This window comes from Ictalurus punctatus, chromosome 17 (assembly GCF_001660625.3).
Source record: "Ictalurus punctatus breed USDA103 chromosome 17, Coco_2.0, whole genome shotgun sequence".
In the NCBI taxonomy this organism is placed as follows: Eukaryota; Metazoa; Chordata; class Actinopteri; order Siluriformes; family Ictaluridae; genus Ictalurus; species Ictalurus punctatus.
In genome coordinates this window covers 23,255,024-23,270,894 of record NC_030432.2, presented here as the reverse complement: position 1 = coordinate 23,270,894, position 15,871 = coordinate 23,255,024, and the positions used below count along the sequence as shown (strand labels likewise).

At 40.5% G+C, this 15,871-nt stretch overlaps 1 protein-coding gene across 1 annotated transcript in view; it reads right to left on the bottom strand.

Annotated features, from left to right (window-relative positions):
- Nucleotides 1–15,871, bottom strand: part of nbeab (neurobeachin b) — a 378,177-nt gene that overhangs the window by 231,270 nt on the left and 131,036 nt on the right. Inside the window, exons 18-22 of the mRNA XM_053687300.1 lie at nucleotides 15,192–15,300; nucleotides 14,993–15,074; nucleotides 13,006–13,129; nucleotides 11,923–12,115; nucleotides 9,936–10,892 (exon numbers count right to left, since the gene is read on the bottom strand). Coding sequence (XP_053543275.1) covers nucleotides 9,936–10,892; nucleotides 11,923–12,115; nucleotides 13,006–13,129; nucleotides 14,993–15,074; nucleotides 15,192–15,300 — 1,465 coding nt within the window. The remainder of the gene's footprint in view (nucleotides 1–9,935; nucleotides 10,893–11,922; nucleotides 12,116–13,005; nucleotides 13,130–14,992; nucleotides 15,075–15,191; nucleotides 15,301–15,871) is intronic.

Here is a 15,871-nt window from a genome sequence, read left to right as displayed (position 1 = left end):
ACAGCAACCGACACCGCAGTGTAGAAAATTACAGCAACGGACATCGGAATGTAGAAAATTACAGCAACCGACACCGCAGTGTACAAAATCACAGCAACCGACACCGGAATGTAGAAAATCACAGCAAGCGACACCGCAGTGTAGAAAATTACAGCAACCAACACCGCAGTGTAGAAAATCACAGCAACTGACACCACAGCGAAGAAAACTGCAGCAACCGACACCGTAGCGCAGAAAATTACAGCAACCGACACCGCAATGCAGAAAATCACAGCAACCGACACCGCAATGCAGAAAATCACAGCAACCGACACCGGAATGTAGAAAATCACAGCAACCGACGCCGCAGTGTAGAAAATCACAGCAACCGACACCGCAGTGAAGAAAACTGCAGCAACAGACACCGCAGTGTAGAAAATCACAGCAACCGACACCGGAATGTAGAAAATTACAGCAACCGACACCGCAGTGTAGAAAATCACAGCAACCGACACCGGAATGTAGAAAATTACAGCAACCGACACCCCAGTGTAGAAAATCACAGCAACCGACACCGCAGTGAAGAAAACTGCAGCAACCGACACCGCAGCGCAGAAAATCACAGCAACCGACACAGCAATGCAGAAAATCACAGCAACTGACACCGCAGCGAAGAAAACTGCAGCAACGGACACCGTAGCGCAGAAAAACACAGCAACCAACACCGAAATGTAGAAAATCACAGCAACCGACACTGCAGTGTAGAAAATCACAACTGACACCGCAGTGTGGAAAAATCACAGCAACCGACACCGCAGTGTGGAAAATCCCAACAAGAGACACCACAGTGCAGAAAATCATACCAACCGATACCACAGTGCAGAAAATCACAGCAACTGACACCGAAATGTAGAAAATCACAGAGACCACACCAAAGTGTACAAAATCATAGCAACCGACACCCGCAGCTCAGAAAACCACAGAAACCGACATCGGAGTGGAAAAAAAAACAACAACACCACAGCAACCGACAACGAAATGTAGAAAAATCACAGCAACCGACACAGAAATGTAGAAAAATCACAGCAACCGACACAGAAATGTAGAAAATCACAGCAACTGACACTGAAGCATAGAAAAACACAGAAACGGACACCGAAATGTAGAAAATCAAAGCAGCCGACAAAGTAGCGTAAAAAACCACAGAAACCGACATCGAAGTGTAAAAAAACACAGCAACCGACACCGTCGTGTAGAAAACCACAGCACCCAACACCGATTTTGCTTTAAAAAATAAATAAGTATATATACATACATATATATATATACACACACACACACACATATACATATACACATATATATATATATATATATATATATATATATATATATATATATATATATATATATATATATATATATATATATATATATACACACACACACACACACATATATATGACATGATCCATCATATCCCAGTCACGACTTTTTCACGAATGTCCCAATTCACAAAATTTTATTTTGATTGATCAATTTAACAGAATTTTAGCAGTACAGCCCTCAAAGCTTCAAAACATTGTCCAAAATCACCACAAGGTCACAGAGACTTCATTCCCTTTGCAATACATATAACAATATGTGAATAAGCTTTGCTTCATGTTTCAATGGCATCCCAAAATTATCAATACAAATCTATAGTGCAAATTTACCAAAGGACTTTTTTTTTTGTATTTAAAACTATTTATTTCTATTTTCAATGAATCAAGTTAGCTTGAATTTTTTCATGCTTCACTTATTTTCTTATTATTTTATGATTAATGCAACTGCTATACAGAGCAATGAGAGGCTTTAAGCTGCATTAACAAGCCTGGGTACAAAGACAGTAAAAAGTCCTTGAATTCATCATTGTGACAGGATTACGCCTTTGGAAAAAGACTGTTATCTTATCCCCACATATGGGAGGCAGCAATGTGCCACAAGGCATCTTATCTTCCAGAAATTCAGGAAAAAAATGTCGAAGAAGACTAGCAATTAGTGTAATTTGTTTAGCTACCAAAGTTCTTCACTGCATCAACATTTAATTTAGCATTGAGACTTGAAAGCTCATTTATGGAGGACCAAACCTGCAGAAATCGAAATAAATATATACATAAATAAATAAATAAAGGAATAAATAACTTAATAAAACAAATACAATTCATTTTAAATTCAATTTAATCCTAAATTAATTTTTTTTACGACTTTTTTTTTCCTTCATTTATTATTTTCTGTATTTCTTTTTGCAACTTATATTTATTTATTCTTTTATTTATTTTCTCCATGTATTTTTTATATTTATTTATTCACGCGTCCGTTCATTTTTATATTTATTTATCCCTGCACGTATGTATTTCCGTATTTATTTATTTATACATTGATTCTTTTTACTTTTCCATGTGCAACATGCAAATGAGGAGGCGGTCCTTGCATAGCTCCAGTGCATCATTGGTTGAGAGCTCACATCTGAGCGTCAGGTCAAAATAAGCGATAGAGATCAGAGTTTTCAAAGAAAATGCTGGCAAGTAGCAATGCACTGTCCAGATCACTACGGGATGTGGCAGAGCGACTGGAGGGCTGCGAGTTATTTTCACCGATTCGCATCGTGTCAAATTATTTCGTAGCGGCCACGATTTTCCAGAAATGATACGGGTAAACAGTTACGTGTATTGTTTGCTGTCTTTTTGCAGTTATTAATGAAGCTTAAATGAGTTGAGAATTTTATTTTAACAGCAGAATAATGCTAATGCTAACAATGCTGTAAATTGTTTTATTTAAGTTACATTACTGAGACTGTAACTTAAAAATACAGTAATAAAGTTTCTATTTTACAGTCACAAATGACTACATTTTAAAGTTAAAACACTGCTACTGTAACTAAAAATACACTACTTGTGTTTTGTTTTACAGTTTGAACAGTATTACTATTAAAAAAATAAATAAATAAATAAAAACACTACTAATTACAGTGATATAATTTACAGTTAAAACACCACCGTGAACAAAAAAAGCAGTACTTGGAAATGACTGTTTTATTTGACAGTTGCATGGTTGCTACAGTTAATAAAAACACTGTAAATTACAGTAAGTTTCATCCACGGTTAGTTACTTGACAGTTGTGGCCAAGTAATTACTGTGATTTTTTTTTTTATACAGTTGCCACGTTTCAAAGATGGTCGTGGAAGTCGCAGATTTCAAACATTTAATAAACAAACAGATCAAAAAACAAAGACACAATAACACAAGGCAAAATACTGTGGCAACACTAAACATCGACGCGTGGATAAAGGCATGGAAAGATAATTACGTGAGACAGAGAAGTAGTGCAAAAAGTGGCTATATATATGGGTGCTCGTTTAACAAAAACGTGATACAGGTGCAGGTGATCATGTGACATCAGTAATTTCCTTGTCAGCTGCTGCCAATTAATTACTATGAATTAGTAACTCACAATAAGTTTCTCATAGTATATATATCTTTTAGGACCGTTGAATTTAATGCTTATCCAGTGATGTTTTGGTGGCCCATTTGCATTTAAAGCTATAATGAAGCACCAATTCAATACAACTTCACTTAATTATGAAGCACATATGACAGGTAAATTAATTAATTAAAATTCAAATGAGCAATTACATATAATATAACGCTGTTAATTAATGATCATACAGTAAAAATCTCGACCCGTCGATCCATAATGATTATTGAGGCTTGTTCGGTCGTTTCTCTTTCAGAAATTCAATGATTATAAAGCTGCACAGCAGCTCTATAAGATTTTCATGACGGATGTAAACCAACATAGACATAAATGAATGCTTATTCCAGCAAGATTCAAATGTCACTAAAACTGCGTCTATCACGAGTCGTATTTTTGTTTACATAAGGCTGTGTTATCACACTTTCTGGGCTGAATTACCTTCGAAGTTTCTGGAAACTGATTTTGTAACTCAGTGTACTTCTGGTCACATAACGCTGATGCGATGTGATGTGCCGAGCATTAAAATTTAAGATCCTCTCATTTAAGATCTGAGAAAATATTTTTATCCAAAAAAAAAACAAAAAAAACAATAAGGTATTCATATAAATCTTATAAGCATATAAGAAATAGGAGACAATATACATGGAGTGGGATTGTTACTTAACTCGCGAATCTCTTTAACATCATCATTATGTATCTGTAACAAACCGGAAGTCTACTGAGATACAAGATGTTTTAAGTTAAGATATAAAAAAAATATATATATCAGTGCGAACTTGAGTGTTAATTCAACCTGACATCAAAACTGAAAAAAGCAGGGCTTCCGGTGTGGTGGTGTAGGAGAAAGCAGCCGATCGGACGCCCTCCCGATTTTACACTTGTACGTATACACCTTTTGCGGTGAATTCCCCTTTAAAAGCTGCTTTAAAACCGATTAAACAACTAGGGAAGAGGTTACAAACTAATCTATGCACAATGAGTAACCCTAAACAGAAAAGTGCAGTGTCGCAGTTGAAAAACACTAACGCGGCTAGCAAACTATTCTTTTCAGAGTCGACCGACATCGACAAAATCCATTGCAGGTGAAAAGTGAAAACCTTGAGCGTCTTGTGGCGGCGGAATCTACAATCGGCTCCCTTAATGCTCAAAACAGTTTGTTATTGGAGCGTCTAGACGACCTGGAGAAGAGATCGCGCCGATCGAATCAGCATTTCCTGAATGTATCTGAGGGGAGCGAGGGTGGCAAAGACCCCGCCGTATTTGTTTCAGAACTGCTGGTGGAAGCAATGGCTGATTTATTCACAAGCCCACCACTGCTGTACAGAGCGCACCGTTCTCTCGGACCCAAGCCTATAGCAGGTAAGCCGGCACGTGCCTTTGTGCTATGTTTTCACCGTTATATCCACCGGGAGCTCGCCTTGAGATGGGCCGGACAGCATGAAGTGAAGTTCAAGGAGTAAACGCTGAGGGTCTATCCCGATCTGAACACCACCCGTGCTAAGAAATGTACCATGTTTCACACGACTCAAAGTCATATCTAAAGACGAGAACCTCATCTTCGAGCCGGACGAACCAAATGACTTTTATGAGAAACAGGTGCTTGTTCAGAAGGAAAAGAGAGACCGCGTTAGTATAAAATGACGGGACATGTCCATTCGAGAGACTTCTACAGAGGAGACACATAACGTTTTCTGTCATTAACTAGGGGAGTCCATCCATCCATCCATCCATCTTCTATACCGCGGGGAACCTGGAGCCTATCCCAGGGAGCACCGGGCACAAGGCGGGGTACACCCTGGACAGGGTGCCAATTAACTAGGTGAGTGTCCATGACAAAAACCATTCTGGAGTTTTTGGAGTTCAACGGTTTCTTCCCCTATTAGTACGGACTGTTCGCAGTGTGCAGGTATTCTGGACAGAATATCCAGAATATATTGATGAAGTGTAATCAATATTTAGTAGCATAATCTACAACCGTAAAATAGATTATAATCTGACTTTCGTCTAAGTGTGTACGGTGTTTTACTGCGCAGCAGCTGTTTTCTTTATCCTTCTGTATTTCCTTTGTACTGAGTTCGAAGAACCCTGTATTTTGTCCTTACAGGAATATATCAGCAATTAGACATCTTGTTAGAACGATCTCGCATCTTCCCTTCACAACAGCTTCACTCTATAGCAATAAATTAGCAATTAGACATTCACCGAAACTCTGTTTCCAATCAAGACCCGTTTGAAGCTTGCAGACCAGACCAAGGTTTCCAGAAAAAAAGAAAGCGAGTATCGGGCTGGGACAACAGCCAGGAAATCATTAAGGTTTAAGAGGTGAATTTGAGGACAGAGTGAAAACCTTGTCCTAATAAAACCTTTCAGAAAATTCGACTGAAGGCGCATGCGCCACAAATGTAAGACATCGTAAAGACATGAATAATTCATTAAGGCGATGGTTTGTTTTTAGAAATAAAGGTTAATACTACGCCTAGGGATAAGTTTACTGTCTCAGAAGAGTATAAAAGCCCGTGTATTTTTGCAGGAATTCAGACGTTCTGCAGACTGTCTCACTTTATTTGTTTTAAATAAAGTTTCGTTTCTCTTGACGCCCATAAGTCATGGTCTCTGGAAGTTTTGTTGATTTAGGTTGGAGGAAGAGAGAGAGAGAGAGAGAGAGAGTTGTTTTTTTTGTGTGTCTCTCTCTCTCTCTCTCTCTCTCTCTCTCTCTCTCTCTCTCTCCGTGTCACCAGATGGCTAGTGGGTTGTAGTACCAATAGTTCAAACCCTCTCAGATGTACAGTTTTTAGTATTCGTTACTTATTTTAATGATATTTTCCATAATTGGGAGATTTCCACAGGAAAATAGATGAATCCAGAGAGTCAACATAATGAGAGAGTCAACATATAGGTACAGGGATACAGCCTTCTTGCATAGGGAAGGGTTGGGTTTTGGGGGGTGGGATTTTTATTCCTCGTTTCTTTTTATTCTTTTGCTTCGATATTTCGTTTGCGTTATCTTGCCTTACTCACTGGGTGCATATTGATGGATCTGGCTTAGACTTTACAACTGTAGTCAACAAGCATAACTATGTTGATGGAGACAACACACCGTTTGATTGATAATCTACAACCAAGAGATACATTCTGGGACTCACGAAAATGATTTCATGGAACATACCGGGATGTAACCATGTAATTAAGCGTAAGAAAATCCTCTCTTATCTCGAGCAAAGCAAATCAGACTTAGCTACGCTGCAAGAAACTCACCTGAGTGTTGAGGAATCTGAGAAATTCAAAAGGGGGTGTATTGATCAGGTATACTCGAGGTACATTCAAGACTAGGAGTAGACGTGTTGCTGTTTTGATTAGGAAGGGTTTAGACTCCAAAGTCCACAAAGCATATAATGACCAGGAAGGCAGATAATACGTGGTGTTGATTTCAACGAAGTTAGAATAGCCCGTAATGTACACGTCCATTTATACTATCGTGGATGAATGTGGACTAATAGATATACGGTGCAGAGAAAGATTTTACATTCTTCTCCCATCCTCAAGGGTCATACTCGAGGATTGATTATATTCTAATTTCAAAACAACTGGTGAGTCAGGTTCAGTCTGCTTCAACTGGGAATATCGTTCTCTCAGATCATGGTCCAGTGGATGTTGTCCTTACCACGTCGAACTATAAAAAAGACACAAGATGGCACTTTAACAATTCACTATTGCAGAATGAGACCTCAAGTTCCTTTATATGAGCATCGACAGATGAATACTGCCTGTACAATGATGGCTCTGTGGCTGACCCTGGTATAACATGGGATGCTTTTAAGGCTTTCCTGAGGGGACGCCTTATCCGATACTGCTCGCTACGTAAACGCCTGGAAGGTGAAAAACTAGTTACATTAGAAGAAAAGATTAGGAATCCTGAAAAAAACAACAACAACAACAAATTAACCACCCAGTCACCCTGTAACTTAATCAATTAAACGGTTTGAAATTGGAATTAAATGAGAAAAAAACTGAATTTGCTCTATTTTGAACAAAATAACATTATTATGAAAAAGGTGAGATACTTAGCCCAGAGAGTGAAACAGCTTAGTGCTCAAAACTTACCTCCTTCTATTTTGGATGATAAAAAATAAACTGACTACAGAGGCGAAGGAAATTAATAAGGTTTTTACATTTTGACCAAGAGTTATATACATCGCGAGGGGACGTAACTGTAGAACGGTATGGCCGATTCTTCTCTTCCTTACAGATTCCATGTATATCCGAACAAGATACAGACTCATTAGAAAATAGCATCACATTAGAAGAGGTTAAGGGAGCCATCCAGGACCTCAAAAAAGACAGTGCCCCGGGGAGGATGGCTTTCCCTTTGATTTCCATAAAAAGAGGTGTTAGCTCCTAAATTGCTTTATGTACATAGACACATCAGATACCATGAAGCGTTCATACAGGTGTCACGTAGCTTCGTGAATATCAACCATAAAAAAAATGTAATGTTCGCAATGAATTAATATACTGTATATAACCGAGGAACCAAACAGAAGCATCTGGGGGTCAAAAAGAGACATAAAGGATAGTGAAGTTTCGGTACATTTCACTTGGAGTCACAGTACACGGAGGCCCGTTGTGTTGCAGTGTCGAGAAACACACACACTGCCTGCTGAACTGATTTAATCTACTGCACCCAGACCTCTCCAAACCACTTAAATGAAATGGCAAGAATCAAACACAAACAATAAACTACAACACTTCCATTGCTTTAAAGGCAACCACTGGAAGCCTCTATCGGAATACACCAAAACGTCATATAAGACGATATTATATCATAACCAAAAACAATGCAATACTGAATACAAAACGATGCGTTTCCACGGTGACATCTCAGATACTCGACTGTACTAAAGATAATCAGCTGGACATACTGTACCTGTATAATTACAGTATAAATCGCTTTAGAACTGTGTGCTAGTAATGCCTTGTAGGGCTGGGCGATATGATGATATATTATCGCTATCACGATAGCATAACGTCATGATACTTTTTGTTAATGACTGTAAAGTAACCGACTGCACAATAATGAAAACTATTTCCGCACAATATATTTATCCAACGAATGAAGTAACGTATCTTCAGTTCTCACTTTTAACCACAACCTGAGGGTACATTTACTAGCCAATTTTCACTAGCTAGACGGAAATAACGTGACAATGTTAGCAGACGGGTGAGCAATTCATACTTCTAAATGGAAGCTTTGTACTTCCGATAAACTCCAACTCCTTTCCCAGAATCCCCGGTTTCCAGCCACACCCACTTCCTTCAGCACTGCCAATCACCTCATTTCAATTCAGTTCCAGCTTACCAACCAGGCTCAACAGTACTATTAGCGTCCGTGTATATCCGTTCCTACCAGACCGTTTCTTTGCTAAGTGCAGTTTGTACCTTCTGCCTACAATTTATCATTTGCCAGTAAATTAGATTTTTTTCCCCGCTTTGTTTGCTTCTGTGTAGTTGCTCTTTTGTTGTACGCTATAGGTTTCTATATCGATTCCATCGGTTTTGACCTTTTTGCCCTGTTCCCGATTGCTCTTTTGTCTACTGTTTCGTCTTTCGTCTGTCCCTGTTCTCTTGTTTATTCGACTAGAAACAGCCATCATCTCTGACTAACGTGTCGCAGTCTGACAAAGGATGTGTATCAGGCTTGCTGCGATAGTCGGTGTGACCGGTGTTACACGATGTTCGCGCATTGAACGCGCGTTCAGCGTGAGCCGTATGAGTCAGATCAGATTTCATTCATAACGTGACGGGAGCGAGGCGAGCTGACCGACAAGACGACGGCGGAAGATTTGGTTTCAAAAGGTCCATGTTTTATATATCGAGTGTGTCATTCTACTGGTTTGTAGTCGTTGTGATTTTCATGAAGCATAACAATGAACCCACCGCTAACTTGAGGGCGAAAGTAAAATGTGCGAAGTCCCAAGGGCATTCATAAGCGATTTAAAAGCAAGGGGGAAAAGAGGGGACCCCCAACAACCCCCACACCCGGTGATAACGGAATTACCGATGTTGTCACAAGTCGATTGACCGAGTGTGAAGATTCCCTCACCGTCACAGCCCTAATGTGTATACACAGTAAAGCACATTTAGAACCTTGAAAACATAACATTAGAAATCGAGCATTTTTAAGAGCCCTGATGGAAATAAAGAGCTGCAAGTGCCTGGCAGAGCCTGGTAAAAGTAGGTCAAAAGCAAATAAATTAAGCTAAAAATGGCTTTATAACCCCCACACCCACTCTGTTAAAGCCGTTTCTCTGAGAGTGCTGGTTGATCTTTTACCGCTGGCTAAGCATCTGAGAGAGCAGCACATGTTTGTAACATTTCAAGCGCATAACTTGAAATATACAGCTTCAACAAACATGACGATGAAAACTAAAATGAGAATCACCTGTGTGGTGGCAGTGGTCTGGATCTTCTTGATCTCCTTCTCCTTGCTGTCGTCAGACCTCTCTGTATCTGAGGTGGCGTTGGTGGCATCTACACTGCTCTTACTTCCAGAAGCTTCTACCTCTGGAGCTATTGCCACAGCCTGCTCATGGTTCTTGGCAGAGATTTCTCCCTGACATGAGGGACTGAAAGTACTCAGATCGGCCTGGAGTTTGAAGCAGTCCTCAAGAGCTGCTGAGCTGGAGCTTACTTCTGATCCGCTGGTCATGTGTGCCAACAAACCCAAGTCACTGGTGCTGGTGCGGACCTGGTGGTGCCCACTTGCAAGAGGCAAGGGTTCAGACGGTACAATTTTGGGGAGGAGGTTCTCAGATGTACCAGTCCCCACTGCTGCAAACAGAAAAGTGCTGCCACTGGGCACAGCATCTTTGTCCTCAGCTAGACTGATCAGAGGTCCTGAATTCTTGTCATCCAAGTTAGATTTGGAAACCAAGACATTGTTCACATTATTGTTCAGCTTCTCCACAGCAGCCGAGTAGACGTTGTCCAGCAGGGAATCGACCTCTACCAGGCTCCCACTATCTGTGACTCCTAGCGTCTCCATGTCATCCAGCTTCACCTCTGTGGCCTCCACCTTCTCAGCCCTGATGTCCACAAGCAAGTCATGAACTTCAACCTGCACACCCGACACTGCGTTCTCCATGTTGGTTGCTTTGGCTTCAGAAAGAAGGTTGCGTGTGGGGTCAGTGGTCTCAGAGTCGTCCACCTCGCTCTCGGGAGTCTGTGTTTGAGAATGATCATCAAGCTCCAGGGTACCCTTGATGGAAGAGGCTTGGGCAGACAGGCCAGAGATAGTACTGACTAGACCTTTCTTCCCCTTTTTAATATTCTCCTCCTCTTGGCGCTGATATTCCTCATACATCTTGGCTAAGTACTCCTTATGGGCTTCATATGTCACCTGATAGTTGGGAAAGCAATTAATAATTATTTATTAACAATGATCAATTAGTGATTTAGTTATAAATTATACATAATTAGACATACGCCCTACTGGAAAATGTACATTTGAATGTATTCATACACTTTAAAGCAACTTATAACTATATAAGGATTCAGCTGGGTTCCTCAAGAGCTCTTTGGATGGTTAGCAATTTTTTTTTTTTTTTTACGACTTGAAACCTTTTTCTAAAAAAAAATCTAATCAAATCACGATAACTAGACAATAAACAGGTAACAATTATCATACTTCATGATCATACTTTTGAAGAGGGATCCATCACCCATTTCACAGGTAGAACAAAAATAACTTCTCTACATAGAAACTTTAAAGGCTCAATAGTGTTACTGACCATCAGCTTATAACGTTAAACTGCGAGGCAAGACAATCCTGGTTAGACACGGAGACTTTTAAGGTGCCTTATTGGTTCTTGAAAACCTTGTGTTGCATCTTCATCTTCACATTAGGCTTGATGAAATGGTTTTCTGCCTCAATAACCATAGCCAACTTGTTCTGGTTTTCCAGTAACCTTTTACATCCAGTAGGGGGTGCGAAGTAGATTATAAACCATAATAACAGCCCCACACGAATTTATGGAGATACTAGAGATCCAGATCCTTTCTGCCTCTGGATGGAGCTCAAATCTTCTCTAATTCCAGACTGCTGGGACTACGGCTGCTCCTAACGCCATACAGACTTCATATGAATCCATAATGAACTTTTTCACACTATCTGTTGTTACCCAGATGAGGACGGGTTCCCTTCTGAGTCGGGTTCCTCTCAAGGTTTCTTCCTCTTAAAACATCTTAGGGAGTTTTTCCTCGCCACCGTCGCCACTCAGTGGCTTGCTCAGTTGGGATAAATTCACACCTTTAATATCTGTATACCGTGTTGATATTTCTGTAAAGCTGCTTTGAGACAATGTCTACTGTAAAAAGCGCTATACAAATAAAATTGAATTGAATTGAATTGAATAATAATAATGACTTACTTTGGAGTGGGCTATGGACAGAGTGTCCACCCACACGCGCCATCCACCCCATTCATGCTTGATGGCATGGTACAGCAGGATGCGGAAGATGTTGTAGACCATCTCTGTAATCTTCTGCTCCTCAGAGTTCTTTGGGTTAATGTAGCCCAGCGAGAACATCCAGTCCTGCCACACCGAGCACTGGAGCAGACACCTACCGCAATGACATGAGGCACATTAAATCAGCTTCAGTAGTTCATCAGACGGTTAATGCTCATCGCTTTCTAAGAGTTCTTCTTGTAAACAGAGAAACCCTGACTTCTGCATACATTTTGAAGGGTTTTCCATGAGAGACAAGCCCAGGAATCTGTTAGTGTGATCATTTTGTGTGTGTGTGTGTGTGTATAGCAAGGATGCAATTGGAAAGGAAGATTTGGCATCCACAACCCATCATTTATCAGAAAAATAAGCGGGTTTGTGTTGTGTTTTTGATCCATGTATTTAGAAAGGTCATACAAAGTCTAAATAAAATATATTTAAAAAAAAAAAAAAAGGCTGTGGTTGGAAAGTCTAGGCCATTGCAAGTCGATAACATCTCAGTCATCCACAGCAAAAGCCGGCAGCGTTAAACGATTCTTCATGTATCTGTCAGGTGGTTTGAGAGGACGCTCTTGGGAAGCACAGAGGTGTTGGACGGGAACCATCAGAGCGGAGAGTGTTGGAGCGTCATTTCAGAATGGCTGCCTCTAATTTTAACAACAGAGCTGATGAAGTGTCATGATAATAGCCTTTACTGCTGTCACTGCATGATTGATGGACGACTTGACACTCGACAGCGAAAAGGACACTAAACTAGACACAGCTGTCACAAGGATAATCACTGCCTTTGACATACCCACGAATATGAGTGTGTGTGTAACAAACAGTCTGCTTAAAAGAAAACATGCTGCAAATTCAAGGATGATTTAACATCAATGGGGATGGGGTTGGGGGAAGAGATTAAATATAGAACATCAAGGGAGAACTCTCTCCATTTCTTTTTTCCATTCATCAGGTGGCTAATTGTTGCTGTTGGTGGCAGGGGAGGAAGGAGCTGAACCTCACCGTCTGTTCTCTCGGCTGTTGCTGAACAGTTTGATCATGTCGGAGAGGAAGAGACGGCGCACCTCCATCAGCTCAGCACTGGGTGACGAGTTCTTCAGCAGCGTGGCCACCACCTTCAGGATCACTGAGACACACCAACTGTTAACGCTGGACTGAAAACTCAAGGGAACCTAAACACATCTTTACTTTCTATGTTAATGACGGGCTCACGGCACACATGTCTAAATAAATAATTCATGACTTTCTGGTATCTATATCACACCGGAGCTTCTAACTGTCTTGTACAAATTTCATGCTCCTTGGTAAAGCTTCATTTGAGTTTATGTACGCTTTAGACTCACCAATCACAAGGTTGATATAGCTTTTATTAAAATGGTATCTTCATGCATCAATGGTCTATTTGAGTCAGAGTCATTTAACAAGTGACTGCAAATTAGTAAAGGAGGTTAACTTAACAAGCATATCATAGAGGGATAATTCTATAATATGTCACTTTATAATTCGATAAAATCGAGGATTTGACTTCGGCTCGAGTATCGAAGAAGGCTTAGAGTCTTGGATAGGGATACAGGATGATAATCATGTGCACTATGTACAGACATTTCTCAAATCAGTCTGACCAACAAACCATGCAAGAGGTTTTATTGAAATTCTATCTTCTTTTTTTTTTTCACTCAACCTTTGACTTACATCAGATGTGTTATGTGACAATGCCTTATGAATCAATACTGAATTATCAAATCAGATTAGAACATTGTCGATTAACGGCAGCTCTGACTGTAGCACAGGCTACCGAGAGAACGGCTACTTATAACTGCTAGAACATGCACGGTGCTTGAAAGTTTGTGAACCCTTTAGAATGTTCTACATTTCTGCATAAATATGACCTGAAACCTCATCAGATTTTCACCCAAACTCCTAAAAGTACATAAAGAGACCCCGATTACATACATAACACAACAAATATTACACTTGGTCATTTATTTATTGAGGAAAAATACTGATCCGATATTACATATGTGTGAGGGGTGAAAGTATGGGAATCTTTGTTTTCAGTATGTGGTGTGAGACTCTTGTGCAGTAATAACCGCAGATAAACGTTCGGCGTAACTGTTGATCGGTCCTGCACGTCGACTCGGAGGAATTTCAGCCCGTTCCTCAGTACAGAACAGCTTCGACTCTGGGATGTTGGTGGGTTTCCTCACATGAACTGCTTGCTTCAGGTTCTTCCACAACATCTCTACTGGATTAAGGTCAGGACTTTGACTTGACCCTTGCTTAGGGTCGTTGTCTTTCAGCATGACCCACTTTCTCTTGAGATTCAGTTCACAGACAGATGTTGGAACTTTTAGGACTTGTGTGAAAATCTGATGATGTTTTAGGTCAGGCAGCATCACACCACCCTGATGTTGATTATTTTTTTCTATAACAGCTATAATATATATATATATATCCACATTAATGCTAAATGGCGCACTTATATAGCGCTTTTATCCAAAGCGCTTTACACTGTGTCCCATTCACCCATTCACACACACACACACACCAATGGTAGCAGAGCTGCCAATCAAAGGCGCTAACTTGCCATCGAGAGCAACTCGGGGTTCAGTGTCTTGCCCAAGGACACTTCGGCATGTGGAGTCACGCGGGCCGGGAATCTACCACCTGATCCACCGCCGCCCCGTTAATTAACGAGAGTGACCGGTGACGCGTGATAAAATAGGAATAAGCTTTTGTAAATGTCTATGTAGGTTTATGTCTGTTGTTATGGACAGATTATAGAAACGTAATGTACGAATGTATGAACACTATTCATAAGTAAAGTGCTACCCAAACTTTTAATACACAGTAACTACTCAAGTAACAGATTTCCTGCATTACATTATATTTTCTGAGACCTATATAAAAAAATAAATAAAATAAAGTGTTTATAAAGAAACTTTTATTTGGAGAGAAAGGAAATCGTTCAAATTGGAAGAACACTTACTCGGGTTCTGGATCTTCACACTAGAGTCGGGTTCGGGGTGCGGTTTGTGAACAACCTGTGTGCACACCTGCTCGGTCAGGATCTGAAAGAAGAAGAAGAAGAAGAAAAAAAGTCTGAATAAAAAGTGACAGATGATGTTAAGTCTATCGGGAAAGGTATGCTTGTGAATAACAGTGAAGAAGACGCCAGGACGCATTACCTCATACAGTGTGTTATAGGTCGTTACTGACACCGTGCTGGTGTGCAGCATGAGTCTCTCTCCCAGAAGTGTAAAAAGACTGTGCGTGTGCATGATTTCCACCTTTCTCCTGTGGAAACAGGCACACACACTCAGTCTCTCTCGGTGTCTCAAACCGACAGGAACAGGCTGAGACAGCAATCGAATGCAGTGTCAGGTAACATCACTTTTTGGCTTGTTTTTTTTTTTTTCCCCCCGCAGCCAACACAAACTAACAAATCAACTCCCATCGCCACACACTGCTTAGAGACTTGTGCGGAGAAAAGGAGCAGCGTTCGCTTTGACAAAAGCATCCCAAAAATCGCCCATCATTCTGGCGTGCTAGCGGAATAGTACATCAGAACACGCCAGTGCCTACAGGCGCAGTGGGACAGCTCAGACTAATGGCTGGTGCTGCTCAGCTTGCCACCTCAGCACTGAATACTCTCCAGAGTCTTCACACACAACAGCAGTACTTATTTATCGATAGCTATGCAAATGGCGATGATTGATACAGACTGTCAGCCCACTTTGGTCCCGCCTTGCACCGTAGTGCCAATACATCACTAGTTTTAACGCTTAACTAAAGATGGATTTCCGGACGCGGGAGGGGATTTCATTTACAGGTAGCAGAGCGCAGGTATATTTTACTTCACTATACA